The sequence below is a fragment of the Elephas maximus genome, chromosome 20 (genome assembly GCF_024166365.1).
Source record: "Elephas maximus indicus isolate mEleMax1 chromosome 20, mEleMax1 primary haplotype, whole genome shotgun sequence".
NCBI lineage: Eukaryota > Metazoa > Chordata > Mammalia > Proboscidea > Elephantidae > Elephas > Elephas maximus.
The window spans coordinates 60,656,885-60,671,947 of NC_064838.1; the positions used below are offsets into that span (position 1 = coordinate 60,656,885).

The 15,063-nt window shown below is 37.9% G+C and overlaps 1 protein-coding gene across 7 annotated transcripts in view; it reads right to left on the minus strand.

Annotated features, from left to right (window-relative positions):
- The window catches only part of ERC2 (ELKS/RAB6-interacting/CAST family member 2), a 1,130,613-nt gene that overhangs the window by 708,441 nt on the left and 407,109 nt on the right, over positions 1–15,063 (minus strand). For all 7 annotated transcript variants that reach the window (XR_007514402.1, XM_049862256.1, XM_049862252.1 and 4 more), the window contains exon 6: positions 6,057–6,224. Coding sequence is in view for 6 of the 7 variants with exons in the window: in XM_049862256.1 (XP_049718213.1) it covers positions 6,057–6,224 (168 nt within the window). In the remaining variant the exon portion in view is untranslated. The remainder of the gene's footprint in view (positions 1–6,056; positions 6,225–15,063) is intronic.

Here is a 15,063-nt window from a genome sequence, read left to right on the forward strand (position 1 = left end):
GCAGAAAATGCTGCCACGGTCTCAGAAAACATGTCCTCCTACACCAGCACCTTATACAACCTCCCTGAAGAATGATCATCACCACCACTGTTCAAAATGCATTTAATAGACTGTTGTCCATATTTTCATTTTTTCTCTACCTGTGTGTATGTACTTAGGAACGTGTGTGTGTGTTGTGTAATCATAAACATCTTGAAAAAACAAAAACTAAATACTATACAATAAACTCTTCCTAATATACTAGGATTCTAGACTTCATGAAATAGTATTCTCTAAAGAGGTTGGGCAACGTCTTTGGTTATTATGGCCTTAGAGTGTTACTATGAGGATTTAAGCCGCAGAGTTATTCATTCTTATCCCCCCTAATAGCCAGCATAAGTTTGTACCTAGTAAGCATTCTTGAAATCCCATTAAACTCACACCCACAAAGGCAGAATTATGAAACCTGCCACAAGCTTTGCTACGAAGGTTCACAGAGACAATATGGTCAGCTCTATGACACAAAGAAAGTCCTCAACCCACTGGGATTCTCATGGGAAATGGTAGGCTTCTGGTTAGGGGTTCAGGGCATGGAAACCCAGACTGTGCCACTCACCACCGGGTGACCTTGAGCAAGTTACATGTCCTCTCTGAGCCTCAATTTCCTCATCTTAAAAATGCGGGCACCAATACCAAGTTGTAAGTCATGTTTGAAATTAAGTATCACTTGGAAAATATAGTTCCTGGAACTCAGGATAGCAGCCTCAAGACATTTAGTAGATGTATGGGTAATGAAATTGAATAATAAAAAAAGCTGAAGCCATAGCTCCTGTGATCATGGGTCTCCACCTGCCCAGCACCTTGTGTGTTGCAAATGCTCAACAAAATTATCAAATGAAACCTCACCCATTTAGGTACTTTGAGAGAAGGGTCTGTGGAAGTACAGATGATTCTGAAAGAGTCAATTAAGAATTTTCAAGTAGATAGAGTAGCCCCCGAAATAATCAAGCCAACAGAGTGCCTGTAACCCCATAAATATGATTTTCTTTCCCAAAGAGGAGAACCAAATTACCTGAGGGTGGCCTCAAAGAGGATTGGCTTTAATAAAATAAAATAAACAACATAATCAGGATAATCACCTTAGCAATATTAGCCCTCAATTATAAGAGACATAAATGGGCATTTAATCTTCCAAGGAGCTAAACACTCCTTCTTTTGTATCTTTTTTCCTTCCTTTCCATATCTGCTTTTAAACAGCAGAAGAAAGATGAAGGCCAATTAAGACGCTATCTAAAATTATTAGTAAACAGTGATGATGAAATTACGGAGAGTTTAGGATACTGTAAATCAGTTATCTACCACATACCCACCTATGCAACAAAATGTTTGCTCAATGAGGGCAGGAACCTTATCTGGCACACAGAAGGCATTCAAAAAATATGTGCCAAATGGAAGAATGTACCAAGTCTACAGAGCAGGGAGCCTTCCTGTGAGGTCCATGGAAACGCTCCCGGGCATCTGCGAACACCTGAAATTATACACATTGTTGTGTATGAATATAGGCATGTATATACCCCAGTAAATTTTTCCAGGGTGCAGGCCCATAGGTTGCATGAAATTCTCAGATGTATTGATTATATTCAAAATAGAAAATGTTATGACCCCTTGGGACAGAGTTGCCACAAACCTAACCTGCATGAGTGGCCTCTTGTCTGTGTGAACATGAAAGTCCTACACTGTTTGTCGGTTGACAAGTCCCTTAGACAAACAGAATGCTTCCCTGGCTTCTTTGGGACAGAAATGAGTACAAAAGTAAGCATCATATACCACGGTTATGTAACACAACTTCTAAAAACCATGCACAAGAGGCGCCACGCCTGGCAGTTTGGGGATCATACTGGGCTAGGGAGAAATGTCCTTGTCAGAAAGCACAACCAAATCTCTTAACTTGGGAATAGAAGGAAACAGATGGTTACTTTCATAGTATCTTCATTTCACTATATCATTCTAAGACATAAAAAGGTGCCTCAATCAAAATCTGTAAGTATGAGCTCTCTGAATGCAGACGAAAAAGCAGAACACACAGGAAAAAGAGGAAGAGAAGTAAGGTATTTAAGTTCATCTTCCCCAGACATTCCTGACACACAATAGTAATGTCATAATAATAACAGCAATGATGATAATCAATACAATTTACAGCTATAACCCTTCACTATTGTCAATGTACTTTTCACATAGATGTGCAGGCACAACAAGCAGCATGACTTAGACACACAGGCAGTGGAACAACGCGTGACTCACACAGGAGAGAGACACAGCAAGGCCAATCACCTGTGGCACAGAGGGATGTGTGCAGACCACCAGCCCTGCGTTGGGCTGGCCATGGGGGACCGTCGCCAAAGCTGAAGCTGACTTTGCTGTGTCTCTTCCCCATGTGTATAAGGTGGTGCTGTTCGTTGGCGACCCCAGACCCTGGCCTGACACTTACTAAATGGAGAGCCCGAGGCATGCCCTCACATTTCCCACTTCTAAATGCTGTGTTCTTCATACAACAGTGCACTTCATATCACAGAATAACTTCTAAGCCTTTCTTCTTCCTAGTTTCTGGATATACTGGTAATTATTCATCGAAACCCAGAAAAACCAAAGTGCCAAAGAAAGCCAATTTATTCTTATGCCTACTGCAGCAGAATTCATGTGTTGGTGGTAGGGGGAACCTGGTATGTAGGAAACATCAAGGAAAGTAGCAAAATAAGAAACTTGACCTTAGGGTCCCTTGAAGCTATTTTAAAAAGTAAAATGTTAAGAGCTATGTGGTGTGCCTGTGTGTGTCTGTAATTATTATCCCATTGATTTATGGCACACATGTCAAAGAGCGTGTGGGCATTTGTACAAGTTAAAAGAAGCCAACCCAAGGGCCAAGTCACATAGCCGCAAACCCAGACAACTTGCTTCCCACCCCTTGGCCCACCTTTTACCTCATCACCTCCCAAAGGCAAACTTCCTGGTAGTAAAAGCCTTCCTTGCAGAGATGAACCATTTAGTCAGTAATATCTGTCAGCTGTGCCATGTTCTAAGAGAGCAGCCAAAGCCAGGTGATGGCATAGATATTCCAGAGAAGCCAACCAGGCTCTTTCCACCCTAGAGAGAACCCTCTCCATTCTGGCAGAAATTTTCAGGAATGACTCAGGAGTCAAATTGCAAGGAGCTATCACATGCAACCTCCTCCAAGGATGAGCAGAGTCTTCCCTGTGAATTGAAATGCAGGTCTTTTGTCATAGGGCATAATGACACACATCTCTACTGAAACGCTGGCCCACCAGCCACTGCAGGTTAGGTAGGAAGACTCTTACTTCTTTCCGCTTCTCTGGGTGGGGGAATCACTTTAATGTATTCTACCCTGTTGCCAAAAATTCTGTGCCTGTGATCCAACAATTACAGCTAATTTCAGGGTAAACTGCTTCCTCCACGAGATGGACATCATTAGGTAACTTTCTCTGTTTCCGTTTGCAAAGAGATCTTAAAAGGAGAAATAAAGGCCAAAGAAAACTCCTTGGGTGTTTCCAGCTGATAAAATCATTAATTTCACACTCCCAACTTCAAAGAAGAAGACTACAAAATCATCTCACTCTCTCTGCACACAGGGAACAACTTTTCCTACTTCAAAGCACTCTTTTTATTGGGTCATTTTAATTATTGAACATGGGATGGAAGCTATCCACAGAATGTCACCATTGCCTTTTTCATGAAATATGTATAAGTCTAGTTGAGACTACAGTTAATTTGAAGGAGGTAAAATGAAGGGGTTGGGGGAGGAAAAGAAAAGGGAAAGAGGCTGGGGAATTCAGCACTCATCGGTGTAAGGAAAAGCCTTTCCCAGCTGACATTTCTCATTCTTTCCTTCTTACGAGGAATCATTAAGAGACCTGACTACCTGCCTGGCAATACATCAGCAGACTGTCTTGCTTCTCAAATGCCCTCCTGCCCAACACACAGCAACACAATTACACTACGTGTATAAGTTTATGTGACAAACTGTAGGAACAAGCAGGTGCTTTGTGAATAACCATGCTGAAGAAAAACGTGTGCTCTAGAATGGAAGTCAGGAAGCTCCCTGGCCCTATTCGGAGTAAGACAAGGAGAAGATGAGCCAGGCATTCCAATTCCCATTCCACCTTCTTCCCACAGAATCACAATGCCAGGCGTTGGCAAGTTTTTGCTATAAAGGGTTAGATAGTAAACACGTTCAGCTTTGTGGACAATATACATTTTCTGTTGCAACCACTTAACTCTGCCGTTTTAACACAAAGCAGTCATAGATAATATGTAAATGAATGGGCACTGCTGTGTTCTAATAAAACTTTATTGACAAAAACAGGTGGTGGGCCAAATTTGGTCTGCAGTCCATAGCTTGTCAACACCTGTTCTAAACCAATGCTAGATATTGTATAGCTGTGCTATACAATATAGCAGCCACAAGCTACATTGTGAGTAAATACTTGAAAAGTGACAAATGAAATAAATCTTAAATTTTATCAACTTTTAATTAATTTAAATTTAAAAAGCCACATGTAGCTTATAGCTACTGTATGAGATGCTATAACTTTACACACTATTCCTGCTCCTCTTCAAAGACGATACAAGCCACCTTGAATTTATGGCACAGATTAATTTTTTTTTGCTTTAAAAATGAAAGTATTTGAGCCTCCATCTTTACCATGGAAAACTGTATACAACCGAAAATGATATTTCTTTCATGTAAAATATCATCTCTTCCTCCTTTGAAATAACAACCATTCTGAATTTTGTGTTTGTCATTTCCTTACTTTTTTTTTTAGGCTTACCATATAGCTTTGCATACTCAGACCCTCTCTGCTACTCCACATTGAGGCCAAAGTTACCATTTTGGTTTCAATCAATAAAATAACTACGTATTAGTCAAGGGTCAAGAGCATAGGGGCTGAGTCAGGTCCATGCCAAGACCTATCCAATCCAGAACCTGCTTCCTTTCTCCTCTGGACACTGTACTGCAACTTTAAAAAAAAAAAAAATTTTTTTTTTTTTTTTTGCAAGGGTAAAAACCCACTCAACAGCCCATTAACTCCTGAGGCAAAAGCAAGCCTTCCCCGTAAACCCCTCCAAAAATACAAAATCTATACACAAAGGCACGGCTAATACAGCCCAAGAGGGAACATGCATCTGGATTAGACTGCCTTCTCCCAAAGCAATCCACAGAATACACTGCCTCGACACAGAAACCAGGGAGATCCATCACATTCTTTGCTATTGCCCACGCGGGATCATTTATTTTTGGACAACTGTTTTATTTTCACAATAACTACCTTGTGTTTTCCATCTCCTAACAGAGCCAAGGTATAACCAATGAGAAGAATCAAGGAGATATGATAGTAACTTAAATTTGTTTTTCTTCTAAGTATGAAAAAGAAACAGCAAACCAGGATTTCCTTTAGGAAACACACAATACCTACTTTCTCCAGTGAGTAAATGAATTCTGAAAATTGAGGCTATTCCTTAGGAACTAAGAAACCTTTAGAACCATGGATACCAAGAAGAGAAACCTATATAGATACACAACAAAGTAAGGCAGATGACACTGCAGATTTTTCTTTTCTTTTTTTTTTTTTTTTTTGGACAAAATGAAACCATTCCAAAACCAATCCCTTATCTGTGGTTCTCAAATTCAAAACACTCTGACAAAAGAAAAAAAAAAAAAAAACTCCAAATGTGAAGAAACTCCTTTGATGATACAATTTAAAATGAAGTCACAGGAGGCCATTTGTAAAGTCCTTATTCTACTTTAGGGTGATAATTCTTTCTCTGCACAAATATCCATGTGTTTGCTTATGGGGTGTTACTAAAACTCCACTGGGAGTACCATAAAATCCATCATACATGCAATGTATCTTACCTTTCCAAAATCCCCAAATATCTGAATTCCAAAATACACCTGGCCCCAAGAGTGTAGATAAGGGATTTTCAAAGTAAAGCTGTTTGGGTAGGGCATGTTCTAGCACCTCAACGTGTCTGCTGCCTGCAACCCTGAGACAGTGCCTTACCTCAGTCTGAAGGATGGCGGCCCTCTGTTCTTTGGCAGTAAGTGACTCTTTAAGCACTTCAATGTGTTGCTTGCAATCTGAATTTTGATTGCTAAGGGTTTCAAGCTTTGTTTGTAAGGCAAGAAGTTCTGACTCCTTCTTTGAAAGCTCCTGCTTCAGCTGATCAATCTGTGAAACAACAACAAAATTGTGAGAAATGAGAAACCACTTCTCCTACCCTTTACATTTGGGAACTACTGATTTCTCTTGATTTTCAATAGCCAATGAGCATTGATCCAATAGGTGGGCCATGAGTTTGCTTCAAAAGATAGCCTTGGAAGTCACACATTTTAAGGGGCTGGGGAAGCTTATTTAAAGGTGGCTGAAAGTATAGAAAACAGAAAAGGTAAGGTCAGAAGACTGTCTTCCACCTCACTGAAGACCAAGGTCAACAGCAGAATGAAGGCTTCCTGGCCCAAATTACTGATCCATGAAACCACCATGTCTACTCATGATGGTCCTCGGGGCATTCAACAGGGAGTTAACAAAAGTGATTACCCCAAGGCATGATCCACACCCTGCTACTACACTGTGGAAATGATTATTCCACAGTATCGTTTGGAATAATAAGTTTTAGGAGTGTCATTTTTGTTTATATTAAACATTTAGAAGACAAAAAAAGAAGATCAAATACACACACACACAAAAAAGTGTAAGGAATAATGAGGCAAAAACATCCATCGTTCAATTCATCAAAAAAGATTTCTATCTCCTTCTTTCCCCACTTGGAAATAATGACAATCCTGAATTTTGTATTTGTCATTTCCTTGCTTGTTTTTTTTAGACTTACCATGTATTTTAGCATTCCTAAATAATGTACTATTTAGTTTTACATATCTTTTAATTTTCTATGTGTTGTGTATCTTTTTAAGCAACTTGCTTTTTCCTACTCAACCGTACATCCTGGAGATTAAACCATGTTCCTGTCTGTGCAATTCATCTCTTTTCATTGAATTAGAGCATTCTGTTGTAAGATTTCACCACAATTTATTGATCCATCCTTCTAAGATGGGCATTAAGGTTCCTTTCCAGATATTTTGCTATTACAAAGAATGCTACTCTTAAAACTCTTATAATATTACCTGGTACACATATGCAATAATTTCACTGAATGTCTATCTAGGAGCTAAATTCCTGGACAACGTAGTATGAACATGTTCAACCTCACCAGATAACACCAAAATGTTTTCCAAAGCCATCACACCAATTTAAAAGATCAAAAGCAATGAGTAAGTATTTCAATCACTCAACTTTTTCAACATCTTATATCTTTAGCCTTTTAGGGTCTTGCCCATACATAGACGTTGTGATAGGTGGTCTCCAAAGATGATGACTGCTGATTCCTTCCTACTTCTATGCACAAACCACTTCTCACGATAAGATGCAGAGCCTATTTATACAAGAAATCAAATCACAACGCAGCAGTCAAGAAATCAAATGATGCATTACATTGGACAAATATGCTTCAACAGATCTCTTTCAAGTGTAAAAAAAAAAAAACAAAGATGTCACTTTAAGGACTAAGGTGTACCTGACCCGAGTCATGATGTTTTCAATTGCCTCATATGCATACAAAAGTTGGACAATGAAATAAGGAAAACTAAAGAAGACTTGATGCATTCGAATTATGGTGTTGGTGAATAATACTGAATATACCATGAACTGCCAGAAGAACAAACAAATCTGTGTTGGAAGAAATACAGTCAGAACACTCCTCAGAAGGATCGCAAGACTTCGTCTCACATACTTTGGACGTGTTATCAGGAGAGACCAGTCCCTGGAGAAGGACATCATGCTTGGTAAAGCAAAGGGTCAGTGAGTAAGAGCAAGACCCTCTATAAGATGGAATAACACAGTGGTACAACAATGGGATCAAGCATAACAACGATTGTGAGGATGGCACAGGACCAGGAAGCATTTCATTCTGTTGCACGTAGGGTCCCTGTGAGTTGGAACTGGCTCAATGGGACCCAACAATTTACCCTCTTCTTGAGCCTGGGCTGGTCTGTAACTTCGCTTTGATCAGAATAATGCAGCAAAAACTGTCACCATACCTGTTCCTATCCTTTAAAAGGACTGGAACCTTCTGCTTCCTTCTGTTTGGAAGCCAGTTTCCATATGAGAAGTCCAACCACCCTGACGCCACCATGCTAAGAGGAAGGCCATATCAGCTACATGGAGAGGCCATGCAGAAAGACAAAGATGCCTGGTGGTAATGGTGGCACCTCTTGGTGTTAAAGAGGATAATCTCTATGCCTTATCATTAAAATTGATGGTTGCTTTAGCTTTTTGTGTACACTCCTTGGGGCTGAAGAAAGTTCCCTTATATTCCAACTTTGTTGAGAGGTTGGTTTTTTTAATTAGTGAATGTTTAATATTATCAAACATGTTTTCTGCACCGCATGATTTATGTTTTTTCACCTTTAATATGTTGTTACAGTAAATTACATCAATGAATTTTTAAAATATTACTCTCCCCTTGCATTACTATGAAAAATACCACTTGATGCTTATATATTTTTTATGTGTTGCTGGGTTCAGCTTGCTAATATTTTGTCAGGATTTTTCATAGATGTTTATGAGTAAGATTTTCCAATTTGTCTTTCTCAGGTTTTAGTATAAATTTCATCTCCTAAATGAACTGGAGTGTATTCCTTCTTTTTCTATATTCTGAAATTGGAATTTTTTTTTCCACTAATGCTCATTAAAAATCACCAGCAAAACCATCCAGACCTGGCACTTTTTTTTCCCAAAGGTTGTTATTTACTAAATCCATTCTTAATGGTCATAGGATTATTCATGTTTCTACATCTTTTGAGTCAGTTCTGTTTAGTTTAATATTTCCAAGAATTTTCATTTGATCTAAGTTTTCAGTTATTGGCAGATAAATGTTCATAAAACTCTTTTATTCTTCTGATATCTATGACATCTATGATTATATCTTTTCTTAAATTCCTAATATTCTTCATTTGTACTCTCTCTTTTCCTTGATGAATCTCGGCAGAGGCATGTCAAGTTGAATTATCTATTCAAAGAGCCAGTTTTTTGCTGTGTTGATCATTGTATTATATTTTTATTTTCTATTTCATTAATTTAAGTTCATATGTTTTTAATTATTTTGCTCTATTTTCTTTGTGTTTATTCCATTTTTTTCCTGACTTCTTAAGTTCGATGCTATCTCACTAATTTTTAGTCTTTCCTCTTTCCTTATATAAGTCTTGCTATTGTTGTTAGGTGCCATCTAGTCATTTCCAACTCATAGTGGCCCTATGTACAACAGAACAAAACACTGCCCAGTCCAGCACCATCCTCACCATCATTGCTGTGTTTGAGCCCATCATTGCACTCACTGTATTAATCACTGCACCTCAACCTTACCAAACATGATGTCCTTCTCCAGGGACTGGTCCCTCCTGACAATATGTCCGAAGTATGTAAGACAAAGTCTCACTATCCTCACTGCCAAGAAGCACTCTGGCTGTACTTCTTCCAAGACAGATTTGTTTGTTTTTCTGGCAGTCCATGGTATGTTCGATATTCTTCGCCACACCATAATTCAAAGGCATCAGTTCTTTGGTCTTCCTTATTCATTGTCCAGCTTTAACATGAATATGAGGCAATCAAAAACACCATGGCTTGGGCCAGGCACACCTGAGTCCTCAAGGCATTATCTTTGTTTTTTAACACTTTAAAGAGGTCTTTTGCAGCAGATTTGCCCAATGCAATATGTCATTTCATTTCTTGACTGCTGCTTTCATGGGCATTGGCTGTAGACCCAAGTAAAATAAAATCCTTGACAACTTCAGTATTTTCTCCGTTTATCATGACGTTGCTCATTGGTTCAGTTGTGAGGATTTTTGTTTCTTTTATGTTGAGGTGTAATTCATACTAAAGGCTGTGGTCTTTGATCTTTATCAGTAAGTGGTTCAAGTACTCTTCACTTTCAGCAAGCAAGGTTGTGTCATCTGCATATCGTAAGTTGTTTATGAGTCTTTCTCCAGTCCTGATGCCCTGTTCTTCTTCATATCGTCCAGCTTCTCAAATTATTTACTCACCATATGGATTGAATAAGTACGGTGAAAGGATACAACCCTGACACACACTTTTCCTGACTAAGCCACGCAGTATCCCCTTGTTCTGTTCAAATCATAGCCTCTAGGTCAATGTACAGGTTCCTCATGAACACAATTTAAGTGCTCTGGAATTCCCATTCTTTGCAAAGTTATCCGTAATTTGTTATGATCCACATAGTCTAATGCTCTTTACATAGTCAGTAAAACACAGGTAAACATCTTTCTGGTATTCTCTGCTTCCAGCCAAGATCCATCTGACATCAGCAAGGATAACCCTTCTTCTGCATTCTCTTCTGAATCCAGCTTGAATTTGTGGCAGTTCCCTGTCGATGTACTGCTGCAACTGTTTTTGAATGATCTTCAAAAAAATTTTACCTGTGTGTGATATTAACGATATTGTTCAATAATTACAGCATTCTGTTGGATCCTTTCTTTGGAATGGGTACAAACATAGATTTCTTCCAATCATTTGACCAGGTAGCTATCTTTCAAATTTCTTGGCATAGACAAGCGAGCTCCTCCATTGCTGCATTTGTTTGTTTAAACATCTCCACTGGTATTCAGTCAATTCCTGGAGCCTTGTTTTTCACCAATGCCTTCAGCATCTTGGACTTCTTCTATCAGTACCATCAGTTCTTAATCATACGCTATCTCCTGAAATGGCTGAACGTACACCAATTCTTTTTGATACAGTCACTATGTCTATTCCCTCCATCTTCTTTCGATGCTTCTGCATCATTCAACATTTTGCCCACAGAATTCTTCAATATTGCAACTGAAGGCTCGAATTTTTTCTTCAGTTCTTTCAGCTTAAGACATGCTGAGTGTGTTCTCTTTTGGTTTTCTAGCTCCAGGTCTTTGCACATTTCATTATAATAACATAAGCCCTAAGACTATAAATTTTCCCGTCAGTATCACTTTAACTAAAATTGATGGCACTGAGTTGTGGGTTTTTATCACTTTAACTCCATCCTACTTATTTGATATGTATGCAGTATTTGTATTACTGTTCAGTACTACATATTTTATAATCTCCATTATGATTTCTTCTTTGACCCACTAATAGTTTAGAAGTGTGTTTCTTAAACTACAAGTATATGGGTATTTTCCAATTTTTTTTTAATTTCTAATTTTCTTTTTAAACAGAGAACATGGTCTGTTTGCTACCAATCATTTGAAATCTTACATGTCTTGCTTTATCACATAATATGTGCACAGCTATCATAAATATACTTTGTATATTGTATGCTTGAAAAAAATATGTATGCAACAATTATTGGGTGTAATACTCTATATATGCACATTAGATTATACTTTTATTTGGGTTGTTTAAATCTATTTTCTGATTTTTTAATCTGCTTCATCTGTTGATTATTTAGAGTTTAGTTAAAACTATCTACTCTGATGGTGAAATAACTAATCCCTCCTTGTAGGTATGACAATTTTTTAGCTCTAAAAATGGTTTCTTTGCCTTAAAGTCTACAACAGCTTTCTTATGATTATTACTTTCCTAGTGTGCCTTCTTCACTTTCAACGTATCTTTAACCTTACATTGTAGATGTCTCTTGTAAACAGTATTTATTCAGATTCTATTATCCTGTCTGACGAAATTAAGTGAAACATTTATTATCATTACAGATATATTTGATTTTATTTCAACCATCTTACCATGTGCTTTCTATTTAAACTACGATTTTTGTTCCTATTCTTTTCTTTCTTGCCTGTTTTTGGACAACATTTTAGTTCTATTTTTTTTTTAATCTACTCATCTTAAAGTTATGCTTTTATTTCTAATTTTTAGGTTATTCCTCTAGGAATTACAACATATTCACGTTTTTAACACATCTGAATCTAAAGGCAATCCATACTTTTATCTTCTTTCTGAATAACAAAAATTTGGGGACACTAAGTCCAGTCACCACTCTCCTGACATGCACATTATTGACATGTATTTTAGTTCAATCGTATTTTGTCTTTAACTCAGTTGGACATCATCATTATTTTTCACAGTCCATGTTTGCTTCAATTTACTTACACATTTATCATTTTCTTTGTCCATTATTCATTCTTGCATCTCAAATACTCCATCAGAAACCTCTTTTTGCCTAAATATTATCTTTTAAATTTCTGTTCGTAAGGTTAAGGGTGGAAAACTTGGTTTTTATCTAAATTTTGTCAACAATTTTATGTTTTCTTAAATATCGTTACTGAGAATTAAAAATAATTGTCTAAGTTGAGATATTTTCTCTCAGCACATTGAGGATATTATTCCAGTATATTCTACCACCGTTGCTACTGACAAGCCAGTTACCATCCAAAATTAATTCCTTTAAAAGTAGTTGGGTTTAAGTGTAAAAACATACCATGCTTATGGGTAGGTAGACTTAACACTGTGAAAATGACAATTCTACCCAAAGTGATTTATAAATACAATGCAATACCTATCCAAATATTAACAACACTCTTTGAAGAGATGGAAAGACTTTTCATTAACTTTATATGGAAAGAGAAGATGCCCCAGATAAGTAAAGAACTATTGAAGAAGAAAAATGAAGTTGGAGGACTCACACTACCTGACCTCAGAACCTACTATACAGCTACAGTAGTCAAAACAGCCTGGAACTGGTACAATGACAGATACACTGATCACTGGAACAGAATTGAGAACCCAGATGTAAATCCATCCCCCTATGGTCACCTGACCTTCAACAAGGGTCCACAGTCCACCAAATGGGGGAAATGATAGTCTTTTTAACAAATGCTGCTGGCGAAACTGGATGTCCATCTGCAAAAAAATGAAACAGGGCCCACACCTCACACCACATATAAAAACTAACTCAAAGTGGACCAAAGACCTAAATATGAAGCCCAAAACTATGAAGTTCATAGAAGAAAAAATAGGATCAACACTAGAGGCCCTAATACACAGCATTAACAGGATACAAATCACAACCAACAACACATAAGCTCCAGAGGATAAGCTAGATAACTGGGATCTTCTAAAAATTAAACAGTCATGCTCATCAAAAGACTTCACCAAAAGAATAAAAAGACAACCTACAGACTGGGGAGAAATTTTTGGCTATTACAAATCAGACAAAGGCCTAATCTCTAAAATCTACAGGAAAATCCAACACCCCTACAACAAAAAGACGAATAATCCAATTAAAAAATGGGCAAAGGAAATGAACAGACACTTCACCAAAGAAGACATTCAAGTGGCCAACAGACACATGTGGAAATGCTCACGATCTCTAGCCATCAGAGAAATGCAAATCAAAACCACAACGAGATACCATCTCACCCTGGCATTACTGGCATGAATCAATAAAACAGAAAATAACAAATGCTGGAGAGGCTGTGGGGAGATCGAACACTTATGCACTGCTGGTGGGTATGCAAAATGATACAACCTTTTTGGAAAACAATATGGAGCTTCCTTAGAAAGCTAGAAGTGGAAATACCATATGATCCAGCAATCCCACTCCTAGGAATATATCCTAGAGAAATAAGAGTTATCACACGGACAGACATATGCACACCCATATTCATTGCAGCATTGTTCACAATAGCAAAAAGATGGAAGCAGCCTAGATGCCCATCAACAGATGAATGGATAAACAAACTGTGGTATATACATACAATGGAATGTTACGTAACACTAATGAACAAGGACCAATCTGTGAAGCATCTCATAACATGGATGCATCTGAACACATTATGGTGAGTGAAATAAGTCAATCACAAAAGGACAAATATCGTATGAGGTCACTACTGTAAAAACTCATGAAAAGGCTTACATACAAAAAGAAACAATCTTTTATGGTTACGAGGGAGAGGAAGGCTGGGGATGGAAAAACACTTAATAGACAATAGATAAGCAGTAACTTCAGTGAAAGGTAAGACAGTACACAATACTGGGGAAGCCAGCACAACCTGTACAAGGCAAGGCATGGTAGCTCCATAAAAAAAAAATTTCCAATTTTTTTTTTTTTTTTTTTGACACATCCAAACTCCCTGAGGGACCGAACTGCTGGGCTGAGGGCTGTGGGGACCATGGTCTCAGGGAACATCTAGCTCAACTGGCATAATGGAGTTTATAAAGAATATGTTCTACATTCTACTTTGGTGAGTAGCGTCTGGGGTTTTAAAATCCTGAGAGTAGCCATCTAGGATACTTCACTGGTCTCACCCCTTCAGAAGCAAGGAAGAATGAAGGAAACTAAAGATATAAGGGAAAGGTTAGTCCAAAGGACTAATGGACCACATCTACCACGGCCCCCACCAGAGTGAGTCCAGCACAAGTAGATGGTGCCCGGCTACCACCACTGACTGCTCTGACGGGGATCACAATAGAGGGTCCCGGACAGAGCTGTACAAAAATGTAGTTCTAACTATTTGATGAGAAACTAGTTTGTTCTGTAACCTTCATCTAAAGTTGAATAAAAAATAAAATAATAAAAATAATATTTAACATTGAGTACATGTTGACATGATAATGTTTTGATATATTAAGATTAAATAAAACAAACTACTAAAATTAAAAAATAAACACAAGTATTTGGGTCATCTTTTTTTTTTAAAAACAGCTTTATTAAGATATAACTTGAATACAGTGAAGTTCATCTGTTTAAAGTATACAATTCCGTGGTGTTTAGTAGTCACAGAGTTTTTTAGCCAACATTACAACTAAATATTAGACCATTTTCATCATACCAAAAAGAAACCTTGCAACCATTAGTAGTCATTCCCTGTCTTCCCCATCCCTACCCTCAACCCTGGGCAACCACTAATATATTTCCTGTCTCTATGGGTTTGTTGACTGTAGACATTTCATGGAAACCCTAGTGGTGCAGTAGTTAAGAGCTACAGCTGCTAACCAAAGGTAGGCAGTT